This window comes from Chroicocephalus ridibundus, chromosome 8 (genome assembly GCF_963924245.1).
Source record: "Chroicocephalus ridibundus chromosome 8, bChrRid1.1, whole genome shotgun sequence".
Lineage (NCBI taxonomy): Eukaryota > Metazoa > Chordata > Aves > Charadriiformes > Laridae > Chroicocephalus > Chroicocephalus ridibundus.
Genome location: NC_086291.1, coordinates 24,084,253 through 24,100,314, shown reverse-complemented (window position 1 = coordinate 24,100,314; position 16,062 = coordinate 24,084,253). Strand labels below are relative to the sequence as shown.

Genomic DNA, 16,062 nt, shown 5'->3' with positions numbered 1-16,062 from the left:
GTAGGACTTGATTTAGGTTTGGAGGGCAGGAATATATTAGGCACACTCGATACGGAAAATCTTTGAAGGAAGGAAGGCTGAAATCCCAGTGCAATTTCCAGAGTGTTACTTTTCGGAGTAGTAAGTTTCTGTTAGAAAACTAGTTTCACAAACCTGTGAAAATACTCTCCATCTTGGCCAGCTCTGTTGTTACTGTGGTATATGGAGAGTTGTTTTGTCGTGAGGGAGGTTGGGAACAATGGGTTACTGGTCATAAGAACCTGAGTAAATTGTTTTTATTCATATGGCATTTCTGTTGCTACAGTATGTATTTGCTGTTTTCCTGAGATTATTGCTTTATTTACAAAATATATAATACCAAAGCACCACAATTTTTATTTTTCCTAAGAATTTCACAGTGGTTATTGATGAAGCCTGCTCATACGCTACATCCTCAGCGGCAATGATACTGCGGCACGGCTGCGCTGAATTGGATGCTATTGACCTGTTCACAGTAATCTCCACAGTTGAGGCTGGGTCACCTCCCCTGTGCCTCCCCCCCCTTTTTTTAAAAAAAATTTTGATTTGCTTTAAGTTTATTGTGTACAGCCTTCAAAATTGCTGGTTATTTCGGAGAGCTGGATTTTCTAGATGACAATAAAATGAAGTAGGATGCTGGGGCAGCACAGTTAACATTGCAGTCAAGCTCTTAAAGCTGAAACTTTGGTTGGACTGATAAATCTGATGAATTTGAGAGATTTTCGTAGAGCTAGTAGGCAGAGACCAGTGGAGGATGTTTCAACAGGAGCCGTCATATCACAAACGGCTGAATTCTCTCTTGGTGTGCCTGTTCCCCCATTGATGTGAATGGAAGTTTTGCATGCACGGGGGAGCGTAACCCCTTATGGCCTCAGAAGGGATGTGCTGCTTAACAGCGATAGTGGTTAATTTGAGCAGTTACTATTTTGTTCTTGGAACTGTGCTCATAGTAATGGATGAGTGTATAGCTGTATGGAGTAAATAAGGACCTTTTAAAACATAGTGCTACAAAGACTTTACTGTACAAGATGTGGAATGTTTAAATTTAATCTAGCATGTCAAATAGCATTGGTTTAAATGCAAAGTCATTCCAAGTGATATCCAAGGTAATATTAATAGAAGCGTACAGCCAAATTACTGCACCAAATTACTCAACCAGATTAGAGGCATCAAGTATCAAGTGAAAGTTTGTCAGCAATGTGATAAAGTGCATGGCTTATTTGCTGTAACTAAGCCATTAAAAAAACTCAGAACCCAATTGTGAGTGTAAGATAGTTTTGTTAGATTTTCTAGTAGCATATCCTATCTAATTTTTTTCTCCTGTATTAAAAACAACCAGAAGAATCAGAACAAATATGTAATGTCTCGTAATATAACTGGAAATTACATAAAATATTTTATATTTTTGTTATTCAGCGTATACTAAAAGGTAGGAGCATTGATTGTTGTTTTTTTTTCCCCTAGAAAGCTCTCCTACAGATGCTTTTCTTATTTTAAAAATACTTATTTTTAAAAATAGTTGACTAATGAATTTATGCTAATCATTCTTTATTAAAAGAAACAACTCCTTGAAAGTTAAAGTTGTCCTCTATTATAAGCGTGTATATACCTCCGTTGTTATTACTTTGGAACTACTTAGCTGACTAATTATCAGGCTTAATTTCTTATTATGTGGCAACTACTTTTCTCATCATTGCTGTGATGAATTTAATTTTCTTTTATTTCATCATAAAATGATGGAATAAATACTGAAAGAAAATATGTTATTACTGTCTTATGTTGACACTAAACATTTGCATCCATCCACTAAATCTTCCTTTGTGTGTAGTTTGTTTCTTCATTACAGTAGAGCATGGAGCAGGTGTGTGTTCCCTTCATCACAACAACAGAGACCTTTTCCATGAAAGGCCACATACTATATTTTCCCACTGACTTACTATTTGAATCCATTAGTGTAATACAGCATGCAATATCTTATGCTGGCTTGTGCTGAATTTCTTTTGTCGTCACAATGTCCAGTTTGCTAATTTAATTAAGTCTTTCTCTGGTTTCTCAATTGGGCTTTATAATCCACTCTAAAAATGGCCATCAGCAAACTTGGCTTCAGTATTTATTCCTAGATAGGAACATATTACACAGAAATGCAATTTAAAATTTAATCACAGAAGAATTTAGGTTAGAAGGAGTGTGTGGAGATTGGCTCCTTCATTCTCCTGCTGGGCTTGAGCTGACAAGGCCCTGATCAACCTAAGTTTAGTACTGCTGGATTTCAAGATGCACAGAACCAATATTGCAACGTCTCATGCAACAGTGTTGTAACATGCCTTTTAATTAGGCCTTACTCAACATCTCTCTTTCACTGAGAAGTCCATGAAACATCTTCCAGGCAGAGGACAGGCCTTTTTTTTTTAAATGTACTTAGTTAAAATTTCACCTTCAGAAGTATTATGATTGTAGTTTCTGCTTTGACATTGTTTCTGAAATTGCAATATTAACATCATGTCTAATTAGTAATGCCTGAAAAATCAGTGGGAAACACATGATCATTACAGTGATTAGGGCATGCATTAATTGCATGGAGTTAATGAAAAACATCCAAATAAAAGAGATTTCAGACATGAAAGCTGTACATCCCTCAAAAAATTAGTGGTTTCAGTTTTAATTACACTGTATTTAAGTTTTAGGTCACTACAGAGTTTGTGCAGCAGCTCAGGTACAGTCTAATACAGTTTTGAAAAATTACCATTTCAGTTAGACATAAATTCATACCCTGTAACTCAAGGGATGCAGAACTTATCATCTGATTGTAAGGAAATAATCCCGAGATGCATTGATTCTCAAACCTGATAGGTGTGCGCGCAACATTTTAGATTAGGCAAGCTACATAAATTGTAACTAGAGCTCATTGATTTTCTAAATTTTAAAGAAAACTAGTACAAGAAACAAGGTAGGTGAAAAGTGTTCTTTTACCTATTACCATACCCATTTCCAAATTTGGTTTGCATTCTGTGACTAATGACATTGGTCAGATTCAGCTCAAATAGATCGGCTCCCTCAGTGCATTAATAATGCATATGCATTAAGACTTCTTCTGAGAGAATATCTGAGCTCCTGACATATTGAACACTGACACATTAAATTAAAGCTTTCTTATCAGAGCACTTTAAAAGCCTTAGACATCTGCTGCATTTTTCAAATAGCTTGCAAAGGTGTTTCACTTATACCAACCTCACATAGGTTACCAAAGCAATAAACACACACGTCTACCTGGGCTTCTCCATCAGTATAAATATTTCAATACAGCGAAAATGAATGCCAGTTCATGTCTGCAAAGAGGAACGGTTGCTTGTTCTTTCCTATGACTCCAGTTGTTTTTGATCAAATGTTTTTCAGGGTTATAAGCAACCATTCACAACATATTTATAGTTACGCAATTTCTTCAGGTTATTCCAGACACAGGAAGAACTGTGTGATGATTCTGTATATGATTAAGAGCACAGTGTAAGGACAGTGTAGAATGTGAAAGCCAAACAGAATTTACAAAAACAGTATGTAAGCACTTGGAGATGATAAATATACTTTGATATTCTGTCTTCTGGTTCACAAAAATAAAAAATTTCCCAGTCCTTATGTTCTTACAACATACCTTGCCACATGTGAGGTATATTAATATGAAAATTAATAAATATTTCTTAAAATTCAGTGAAATAAAGATGTAATGACACTACATCATAAAAACAAAGTACGACCATCTAAATACTGGGGTTTTTTTTGGTCAAGGTGTTACTTTTTTTCAGTCTTAAACATGGAATTCTGCATTACATGTTTGTCCTACACATGTGCTAGTTTCTCCCTGCAAACCAAGGCTACCTTTTTTTGTTAGCAGATTTAGGTGTTTGCCCAGTAATATACAAGCTTATGGCTGTATACATCCTATATTTTTTTGTTTTTTACTCCAAAACATAGACTCTTGTCTTCAGTTAAGTGTAAATATATGATAAAATATTTAAAGCTTATCAAGACAAGCTACTTTGTAAATTTGGATTTGTAAGACTTAGAACTTGCACAAATAAGACTCAGCTAGTGAATATTAAAGTATGTGAAGTATTGATGCTTTTGACTTACAAATACTGATGTACAACAAGCTTTGTTCCTATCAGGTGGTGGTTAAAAATGTTATACTGGAATAGATTAGCTCAAAGCAGTCCATCTTCCGTGCTTTTCAGTGAAGTAGGCTGATAAGGAAAAGGAAAGCCATTATCTTGTTTGAAACAATGCAGTATGTTTCCAAAAAGCTAACAAGATAATTTCCTTGATCTCAAAAAAGCCACTCATCATATGATCAAATAAGCAAATTTCCTAGCAAAGTCTTAGAAGTTGTGCGTTCTTGATCAAAAGCACAATTTACTTGTGATATGGTTAATTTAATTATATAACATGTCTTCTTGATGGAGACTCTTTGATGTGACAAACCAGAAAGTTTGAGTATTAGCATATGGAGAATTGATTGATTGATTAATTCAGTAAATAGCATCTTCAAAGATGATTCTGAAATATAGCAGCCTAGCTGGAATGGAGAAAATGAATTAGCTGTAAGTAATCAGCATTGCTCCTGAGAAAAGAAGGTAGAAAAGAGGCTGAAAGTCATCCTTTGTGAAATGGTATTGCCCACCTCTAGTGAGAATACCCCTTAAGAATGTCATTTTCTATCTTCACCTTTTTACAGTAAATAATAAAATCCTTGTAAAGATTGAAAAAGCATTATTCACTCGTGGCTTTGTCTCTGCACTCTTATTTTGTCATTTTATTACACAAATGCCTTTCAATTAGATGACAGCATGTTGTATGAAGCGATAGTTGAAATGGCGATAGTTGCACAGAGCCGAAATGTTTCATGTGTCAAGAAAGGATAGTGCAAATGTGAGGCTGGTTCTGCTGTTAGTGGGGAACAGGATTCTAAGGGAGGCTCACTGCATATCAGAGCAGGGACTGAGATTGAACATCTCTCTGCATGAAATTCTTCATATGAGGTTTGGCTGAAAGATTTTTGTCTTGTTTGACAGTAACACATATGGTTTTCTGTTTCTTAACTTCTGTCCATGTTGTTACTTAAAACATTTGAATACGTGACAAATGGTAGCTATATTTTATTGGCTAGTTAATTTTTCTGAGGTGCTTAGTACCAGTTGTCATGGCTAACTTCTAAGGTGCTTACAATTTCGAAAGGAGGTAACTTTGTCACAAACCAGGAATTTTAACTTAGGATGTCCTTATAAATAATGTGTTACCAATTAATCACTTAGGAATACTTATGGCAGAGCTAGGTTTATTGATGCATTTTCTATAGTGATGTCAAATATTAGTAAAATAAGTAAAACTGGAATGAAAATTTTTGGTGTCCTCGGGTATTAACCTGTGCCACTTTCTTTATAGGCTATACTGCATGAATATAGCATCAGATTTCATGTCACATACACTCTAAAATGTTCTTCAGCAGTTTGTGCTCAGGGTGTCCATAATTTTGAACGGTTCTGTATGGAGCATTTTAAATTATTATAAGCGTAGCATGGAGTGCAGAATAATAACAGCTCTAAAATGCAAAGGTCTAACTTGGGGTTGAGAGTTGAGGAGAGTTCAAGGTATTGAGTTTTATCTGAGCTCCCTGTAGTATTTCTTCTTTTAATACTTAAAACAGTTGCAATTCACTGCAGACTCCTTATCTGATACTTCATGCATCTGCTTATTTGTTACGCCTCTGGGCTCACAGGTGGGCATACATACATTAACTGTTCTCTAAAGCCAAGTTTTAATCAAGTGAAATGGCTACTCAGTTTCAAATATAATGCACTTTTAAAATTATGGAATATTTTGCAAACATATACGTACAATCGAACCCTGTGTAATTTCTTGTGACATAATTGCCTTTCTCAAAGAGACTGGTACGGGGAAAAAGATATTCAAAATCTGGCCTTAATAGCATTTCTACAAAATGAGTCAAAACCAAAACCAAGAAGTATCATTAGAACTTCCTAGCATACTTTTCCCTTTTGGGGGAAAATTGTCAACCTCAAAGAAAGGGCAGCTCTCTCACTGTACTGTTAGATGGAACCTGTGACTGTTGGACAGCCTGTTCCCAACCCATTCCCAACCCAAGAGCATCCGTATCTGGGCACCTGCTGCTGTTTCAGGTCACTCAGAAAAACATGCGGGTGGGATTGCTGCTGAGGGAAGAGAAGGTTCCTCTTCTATCCAGGTTGACAGTCCCACTGAGTTATGACAATCTTGAGGAACATCCCTGGTCTGAAATGGTACCTGTGAGGTTTATCATCAGTCCCCTGAGCAGAAGAGTTCGATTCAGTCAGTATTTAGAATGCCTTTGCTTTCTGTGTATTTAACAGAAGTAGTGATCTACTCAATGTTGTCTAGGTCAGCACCTGCTCTTGTTGATAACCCTGTCTAGTTTTGCAGCTAATTCACTTTTGAAAGGAGCTTTCTTGATCCATTTGCAAAGAGTTACTTTTGCATTTCTCTGTGTGATGTATTTCTTCTTTATTTTTCTGTATGTGCTGCAATTCCGACAATGAAGTATGTACGTGCTTTTCGTGGTGGTAAAATGATGTGTGTATATTTAAGGAATATCAAACATTTTTCAGGTTCTTCCCTGCACCCCACACCCCCCCTCACACCCCCTCCCCCCAGGTAATTTAGTTAAAAAATACTTGAAGTCTGGGAAGGAGAAGTTGAGTTGATAATTAAGTACTCCAGAGAAGTAATTTTTCAACATTAATTGAAATGTTAGTAATGGGTATATAAGCAACACCTTCTCAGTGGTCTTGATCCAGGGACGGGGGAGAATCTGTCCAGGTCTTAATTGCTGAAGTCAAGGTAGTATTGAAAAGCTGCCAATGAAGCAATTAAAAGAAGTGGCCCTCAAAATACAGCAAGAAAGAGAGCAGAACTGGTCACTAACGGACAGCATCAGACTTTGCAGGCAGGTTGTTTAAACTACAGTTTCTAAACTGGTGGCATTAAAGTTAATAGTAAATAGGCCTAGAATAAAAGAAAGAGGAGAATTTTTCTTTGTGCTGTGTTCTGAAGTCTCCTTCCTTTAGCTCCCTGCAGAATATGAAGCCACAAGGTGGTTGGTAGGCTTCCCGCGCTCTCTGCTGCTGGATACCTGCGTGTTGCTGGTGCTGAGTGATGAGATTGGCACCCATAGCCAGGAGCCAAAGGCTGCAGATTCTGCCTGCTTCTGCTCTCTGCGTCTTTGTAACACCACCTCTTCTCTTTTGTGTGCCCTTTTACTGTAGAGGCAGTGTTATTTGCATTTCATTAATTTCCTATTTAAAAATTAAACTTGCTATAAGAATTTAATTAATCTAATCAACATAATACTTTATTTCATCCCTTTATTATATTTTTGTTAGATTTGTTGTCAGCCTGTAGGCTTTCAGAAATATGTCCATGCAAAACAAACTCGAGCCAATCGTTCTTAAAGTCTGTAAGGCTAATAGCAAAACATCTGAAGGGCAAAACATCCAAGGGAAGATGTACTCAGTATGTTAAAATTTGTCAAATAAGGATTTTTTTCATTGTTTATATCTTTAGAAATATGGCCTTTCTGGAAACGAATACTGGGATTTTAACGTGCTTATTCTCCACGTGGGAAAGTAGAAGGAAGGATCTATAGTAAACTACCTCTTAACCTTTTATTTCTTCTCTTGGAACACATTATCTGTAGTAACTACGTAATTAATAGAGAGATAAGACAGAGTTTTGGGTCTGAAAATTTAGTAGTTTTCCCGGTGTGTTTTATTTTGTCAGCCTTAACTGTGTAGAGGAAGTTAAACTGACAGTAAAAGAAATCATATTTGCGTGTAGCACACTGAAGAAACTACAGTGCATTTGTTTAGTCCAACCTGTTGTGAAAGATACTTTATGTAGTTCTTGGAAACATTTTCTTGTTGGAAACAAACATGAATGTAAGAATGCTGATAAAAAAATTAAACTGTTTCTGCATGGTAGCCAAGTGCCCGTTGTATGCTATTGCTATTCAGGTGCACTCTGATCTTAATGTTTTCTCATCAGAATATGGTTTTGATTAAGTAAGGAAATGACAGTAACAAATCCCATCTAAGCTGCTTGATGCTGATGTCGTACACTTTTCATTGCAGTATGCGTCTTGAAAACACTTTAGTCCCAAGGTGATCAGTTTTGTAAAATGACGTATAGAACTTACGCTGTTGGGTACGTCAAGATCGCCAAGGCTCATTATTTTATTTTGATTTAAGTATTAGTGTTTTGATTGTGACGTTTGTGTCTTGAGGTGTAAGAATTACTTTAGGTTTTTGAACTGTTATCCCAACTGCTATAGGAAAGTGCTAGAAAACTGTAGCTTAAACTGTTTCATTTTATTCATGTGCACAATTATTTTGGTATTTTGAGGTAGGATAGTAGAGAGAACTCATTCCTTATTCTATAGGCATAGGAATAGGTGCGTAGATGTCTCGTCTGACAAGATAATTTTGGGCTATCTGTAGCATTACACTGTGGTCAGCTGTGCCATTAATCTAGGCAAACATTATTCCTGGAGTGAATTCTGACTGCAAAAGCTTGTGGGGGACTGTTAATAACGTGACACTTTCTGACACTATTTATAAAGGTGTTGTGTTATCTGGGCACCTGAAGACAGAGTTGGCCTATGATCAATTTACTCTTCTGAGAAGTAAAAGTCAATAGAAAGAAGTGGCACTCTAAATGCAAAGAATTATTTTTAAAAGGGGAATATTGCATACACACAAGGTCATCAAAAATGTTGCGCTCCAAAATCTGATGGCATTGAGAGCAATCAAATAAGATACCTGGATAACTTTCTTCTACACTGAACTCTGCAGACTTTACAGACAAAAGATCTGTTCAGAGACGCAGGATTGACTGAAGAAGGTGGTCATTCTGCTCCTTGAACAGTGGCTCCGATGGCCAATGCAGAGATGAGAATTGCGTGTCCAAATGACGAAGGAGACAAGCAAGACAGGCATCTGCAGGTCTCTGGGTTGGTGGTGTAGCAGTGAATTGGTCCCAGTGGGACTAATATTCTGCAAGTAACTTGGAAAGAGAAAGCTTTACTCAAAAGGCTCAGGGGCAGCCCAAGGACGTGGAGTGACTGGAGTGTATCTGGTTATGGGGATCCAGCACTATGCGGGAGAGGGCACTTGTGGTTGTCCTTTACAAAAACTCTGCTGCTGAATTGAGGAGAGAATTGGAAAAATTTTCCTAATTACAGATTCACTGTTTCTGTATCCTGACATTTTGTCTCTGCTAGAGTGTAGGAGTTAAGACAGCCTGGGGAAAAAGTAGAAGAGAGGAAGGGAAACTGCTTTTCACTCCCCCCATTGCTTGTGAAAATAAAAGACAAGAGTTTTAACATAAAATGAGGAACATGTTCTTTGTCATTATTTACCTCAGATTAAGTATTCCTGGTATGTGGGTGACTTCCTGCTCTGTCCACTCATCAAGATTGTTCAGCAGCAGAAACAGATAAAATATTTCATTTGCAGTGAGCCTGGGGCACCCCATAGTAGAAGTTATTGTGAAAGAGGACTGAGGAACCTGTGAGAGTGCTTCCCTGGTGACTGTTCCACTGTGATGGGGAAGGAACCCAGTTTAAGTCCTAAATTAGATTTTTCCTAAGGCTAGCCACAGAAATTACTTCAATATGTTTGAATTTTTATAACAATCGTGTGTGTGTTCCCCCCACCCCCGGCCACGAAATCTTCCTTCTGAAGAAGAAAATATTAGCTTAAAATTAATACCCACCTAATTTTCAGGTTTTTCTGTGTCTTGGAACATGCCCACAGGTTGGGAATTAGAAGGGAAAAGAAGATTTGAGAAGGCTGAAATGTTCTCTTTACTGTGTTGTGGCAGCTCTGTTCTGTGTTCTCAGCATAAGGCTTGAATGCTGTAACTGAAAGAGCTTCTTTATGGTTGGACATGACATGACTATGAAAACTTGTATGCTGTCCTGTGACTGAAGTTATCAGCTTTATTTACTATATTTAAAAAAAATCAAAAAATAGTATATGCTATTCGGTGTGCAAAGTTTTGTGGAAAGAAGTTTCCTATGGTCCTGGTGGTATTTGGCCTTGGACAGTCACAGATGAGTTTTACTTAATCTCTAGTTGGAAACTTTTGTGTGGTATCAAGTTGGGTTATTTTTGCATTATTTATTGAAAACTAAAATATCAAACCCCTAGATTCATTAAGTTTCAGACTTTACATTAAAAGACTTGCTACTTGATATATACTGTTACAGTGCATCATCTCAGATTATCCCAGATTTGTCTGTTGGGATGTGACTACAGAACTGAGTTTGCCATATTGCTGCATGACTGATCAGGTACTAGAATGTGCAAGAGTTTTCCTGTCTATGGTTAATACTGCAATATATATTTTCCTATAAAGCTTTCCTTATTCCACCTCTACGTTAACAGTAGGTAATGCACATTATCTTTTTATTTTTGCTGTAGTTTTTTCTGGTTTTTGTTGTATCATTAATTATCTTTCTATATTGTGCTTCGCTTTACTGTGTCTTTAGAGTTAGCGTATGATTTCTTACTTTGTGTGGTTCTTTTCTAATGCCTTTATTGATGGGTGGAAACTTTTGCTTTCTCATAAATGTGAATGTTTTTTTTTTTATTTGAGCAGTGACGAAATGCCTTCTTGTCCAACATGAATCAACTGATAATGTATCTAAATATTAATATTTTTAATAGACTATTTCCTTTTGAAGAAAATGATGAGATAATGGGTAAAATCCGTATCTTTTTGAAATGTGACAAACTCTCGAATTTGAGAATATATTTTGCTGATGTGTAAAGTGAAATAAAACACATTATATTTTCCCATTCCTGTCTGGCTTTAAATCCGAGACAGTAAAGATGAGTGATTAGAAAATAGAAAGGAAGAGACAAAAGAGAACTTGAATGTTGTTCTCAGTGAATGCAATGACATTGTTCATTTTGAGACAACAGCTCGTAAGTATCTTCTAAGTCTGCACAAAAAATAAGACTAAGCAGCAGGTTAGGTTGTTGGTTGCTAGCAGCAGGTAGGTCTCTTGCTGATTCCTGCTCTTTCTGCACAGGATCTTCTGTGCTATGCTGAGGCTTTAGTCCCTTCCAGATTCCTTTAATGTATGGGTGATGTACTTCAGTGGCATCTCCTTTGATTCACTAAACTTTTGTTGTTAGCGATTTTTAGGCTTTTCCTTCTGAGCGATGTGGCTTTGGGTGAAAAAAGGGAGAAAAAGGGTATCTTCTGAGTGGTGGAAGGGCGGGCTAGCAAAATTTAAAAGGTCCTTTTGGTTTATGAATAGTTCCTATCTGCCCCTAAAAGAGCTACTCAGGCTCATGTCTTTTAAAAAAAAAAAAAAGCTGTTTTAGAAGATCTTTGTGCTAGCTTGGCCTTAGTGAACAAGGAAATACATAAAGTTAGATGGCAGTGAATTGGTAGGAAGTATGAAAGATGTGTAGGTGGTCAAGAAAGAAAAGGTTTTTAGATAGAGAATTTATTGAAGCAATCATTAGAGTCTTACAGTTACTAAACTAATACATGCTGGGGTTTAAAGAAAGTGAGGGATTCACTCTTCATGGTACATTTTTATGATTTTTAAGAACTGAGTAGTACTTGGAACCAAACCAGGTCCTCCCGTAGGTAATAGTGGAGAAGATAAATTGGAGCTTGAATTATGTTCCACAGTTTGTATTGTATTATATGTTTTCAGTTATGCAAGTAGGCCAAGTGTATCCAAACTTTTGCATACAGTAGAGAGCCGAAGTTGTAAGTCTGTTTATCTGGATAAATCTTCTGTCTTATTTAGGACTTTATAGTCCGATAGTTTAGCTTAGAGGTGCAATAAAACAACTTATGTTGAAATAAGGTGGAGGGCCTTGTGACAGCTCTTCCGTGCGGCAACAGCTTTATTCTTTGCCACTTTAGCACTATGCTTTCTTTCCTCTCAATAGTAACTTTTTCTATTAAGGACTGCAAAATGAAACTGAATGGCTTTATAAAATATAAAGAAACTCAAATATTACTTTTAATATAAAGAAGAGTGAACACAGTGTATCATCTTTGTTCTGTTAATAGGAGGTATATTTTCAGTAGTTCATGTATTTCAATCTTTGTGGAAGATAGCCCGAGAGAAGAATGGAAGAGAATTTTTACATACGAAAGGAAGTTATATAGTGATATGCTTGTGTTAAACAACTATCTGTGTGAGGTTGTCTTTTTTTTTTTCTTTTCATCCACTATGCTTATTATTTTTTGAAGATTGATCCTATTCTAATTAAATGAATGGAATTTTTTCTTTGGTTTGTTCTTGAAAAATGGTCCGGTTGTTAGGATTAATTTGATACGCTTTCAAATCTGATGAGTCTCTGAACATTAGGCTGATACTTTTGACATGTTTTGCAAGCTATCCTGGTCTGAATGAAATGGTCAACAAAAAGCAGCTTTTGTTGGGGGTGTAAGTACTGTAACTTGTTCTAGGGAGTTTTCAGGACTGTCCATAGTTAACTTGTGTAGCCTAAGAGGTCTTAGCAGTCCCTTGGTAAACATGTTGTAAAATACAGGCCTTGCTCTGTGGAGTTAACCACCCCAAAATTATACACTGTTCTCCTGCTTTAAAAAGTTCTTTACTTTTTTGAGATTAATTCTATCCTGATAGCTGTACCTTCCTGCTGTGAATGGGTAGTATCCATGCCCGTTTTAGTAGGCAGGAGCTGTGGTATTGACATCTTGCATATCATAGCAGAGAGAGAGACACTAGTGAGCTAGTTAAAACAGTACTGACTGTAAGATTATTTTCAAGCATAAAAGCAAAATCCCATTTGCTTTTTGAGTATAGTTTCATTTTCAGCACATTCATTTTCAGCAGGCGGATTAGAAGACTGACCTTTCTGACCCTAGGTACTTAAACAGATTCTTTCAATTTTTTTTTCATAAGACTTTTCATTCAGTCCTGGAGAGATTGATGCTTGCATGGTTACCTATATTTATGTTTCCTTGCAGTTTGTGGCTGGTCTATGTTTTAGTCTAGAAGTTATTTATAATACATAAAAATGAAATTTCTATGATGAGTATCTCCAACTTTAATGCATGAAGTTGTAATTCTGTGTGTTGGAAGAGCTTCTGGTCTTTTCTTTGAGTGTTGTAGATTCTTACATTCTTACCCTCGGGGTTTTTTTTCCTATTTTAAATTCCTGTGCATCGTGCATTCCTATGTTTTTGCTAGAAAAATACCAGAATTCCAATATAAATAATATTTTAAAATACATTAATCCTTACTATATATTTTTTTTGCTTGTCTGATACAATCTAGCTTAGTATTAAATTATGCACCTAGCATTTCAGTGTTACTGGTTTTGATGGTGTTAAGCTAGTTTGGGGATGTTACTGAATTAAAAAAAAAAAAAAAACAAAAAAAAACAAACAAAACAAAACCAAAACCAAATCAATTGAAAATTCCTGTTGTCCCCGAGTCTTGGAAATTGGGAAGATAGCAGAAAAAATTGAATGGATTACTTAATAAAATTTAAATAAACCTGCAAACAGTCACCGCTGCAAGAAAACATGTCACTTTTAAATTATACTCCTGCTTCTAAAAGGGATCAGTAGGGAGGATAAACAAAACACATGTGCAATAATGGACCACTGCTTTGTACATAAATTTGATGTTTGGAAATAAGTCTGACGATAGTGTGTTAGTATCTTAGCAGTATGAATAGTGATCTTCTGTTTTATTTGTTAAATTAAGTGTGCGTAGCAACAGCTGCAGGCATTGGGCAACTCATTTAAGAAAGACTAGCTAAACCCCAGTAGATATTTTCTAACTGCTTTTGAAATCACTTATGTTACCCAGTGTATTGCTGCATAATTGTGACCTAACTGTCACAAATTTGCTGCTCATGTTTTCCAATGTTGTGGTTCTTGGTGTGAGCTGCTCTTCCTTGTACATCCACATAACAAAATACTTGAGAATGAAAAAGTGAGCCTTCTTTAGGTCCATAAAATGATCCTAGTTACTTAAGTAGGAATAAAAACCAGATGATGTTTGTTTTGATGTATGGTCTTTCTAGTTATTGTGACAGTTAAGGTAGTTGCAGGGTGTATTTTAAGGACCAGGTCTGCATAGTATCATAATTCAGACTTCGTTTCAAGGTGTGTGGTAAAATCCATATTTCTGGCTCACCTCAGGGAAAAACATTAAAGTATAAATAAAACTAGTTGTTCGCGGATTCAGGGTTTCCTGCTGTGAATGCTGCATAATGTTCTAGATTTCATCAGTTTAAAGCAGATTTTTAATATTTTTTTTTTTTTTTTTAGGTCAAACATACGGCCAGACTATGCGGATACCAGCTTTCATGAGTTCAAAATGCATACCTTCAGTCGCGTGACATCTTGCAAAGTCTGCCAGATGCTTCTGAGGTAAGATTTTTAAGGGTGGTTTTTTTTTTTTTTCCCCCAGGTGAAATATCTGAATCAAAGGAGTGTGTGGAAATACATGGCTAGCTGGTTACTTGTCCAAGAGAGACAAGCCATGAAGTCATATGTAGTATTTCTCGTTGTATTAGCAAGTTTTTACGATCAAATTTCCAAATATTAGCAGGAGTGCTATTAAAAGCTCAAAACCTCAAGATGCTTCTCATTTATCAGAAGGGTACTTTATCACAATTCTTTATGAGAATTGCTTTATTTAATACAGAAGTTCTTATGTAAGAGTAAATGACAAGCATTTTGTACAGCTTTGACTACCATGACTGTTCCACAGGTCCCACTTCTGTAGACCACCAGTTGCAAGAACAGATGGAATATTTTTTTCAGAAAATCGGATTATGACAATGCTCATAAATGCTTGATAGGGGGAGCTTGCTTTGTGAGGCAGAAAATAACTGTGAGGCATTAACAGGCATTTCTGAACCAGAGATATGTCGACAAATTGAAGATAGATGTTACAAAGCTAGATAAGAAATGCAAGCAAACAGCTAATGCTTTCAAGAGCAAGGATCTGTAAGGCTAAATTAAGCTAAGAAATTCCATGTTTTCTGCCTCTTTCCTCTGAAACACACACGCATGCACATCTGTAGTTTCTCATTCGTTATTCAAGCTATCTTTTAGGAGCTACCTTGGTTTTTTGTAAATATGGAATGTCCAATGGTATAGAGGTGTGTATTGAACCTAAATTTCATAGTGTAAGTTGGAGGTGCAAAAGCTTTGTAAACTTTGGCCAGTTCAGGTGCTCATGTTGCATATTCTTGATGTTTCGAAAAATATAGCTACAGCATTTTAGAAAGGTCATTTGAAGTATGGGTAGTGCTTTTATTAAGCACAGGCATGGAATAAAATAACTTCAGGTATATTCTTCCCTCTCATGTATTTTTTCCTTTAGCAACCTTTTTTCTGAACAGTTAGATTGACCTGGATTTTCAGAGATTTTTTTTTTTTAGATGATTTTTTTTTTTTCCTCAATGCAATAAGGGCTAAGTGACTACGAGGAGCGGGGCAGATGTCCTGAACTTAGAGACGGCAGGGCTACTTTCTGAATTTGAAGCAGTATAGTAGAGTTGTCGTGTCTCTGTTACTGCACTAACTGCTGTTGCTGAGAAACAGTTCTCTTGCTTTCGGGACACAGCCTGCGGGATGCTGCATTGCTCTGCATAGGCATGCCAATTTGCTTGAAGATAGCTTGGGTATTCCCCTGGATATCTAAGTTGTATTGAAAGCCTACTGGACTTAGCTTCATAAAGTGCCTAAGTCATTTTTTAAAAGGGATTGTCATTTTAAGCTTCAAACATAAGCTAATGTGTAAATACTTGGAAAAAAAAAATCTGAACCTTACTGCCTAATCTTTAAGTGGGAATAAAATCCTGGTCTTAGAAGCATCTGTAGTGAAAGATAATGTTACATCCCATATTTTTATCTAGAGAATCTTGCATTCCTGTGTAGCAATAAGAAAAAAAAATAAATGGAAGACTGCATTAAAATATC

At 36.4% G+C, this 16,062-nt stretch overlaps 1 protein-coding gene across 1 annotated transcript in view; it reads left to right on the top strand.

The window, feature by feature from the left end:
• Positions 1-16,062, top strand: part of VAV3 (vav guanine nucleotide exchange factor 3) — a 171,638-nt gene that overhangs the window by 86,873 nt on the left and 68,703 nt on the right. The window contains exon 16 of the mRNA XM_063344034.1: positions 14,401-14,502. Within this exon, the coding sequence (XP_063200104.1) occupies positions 14,401-14,502 (102 nt within the window). The remainder of the gene's footprint in view (positions 1-14,400; positions 14,503-16,062) is intronic.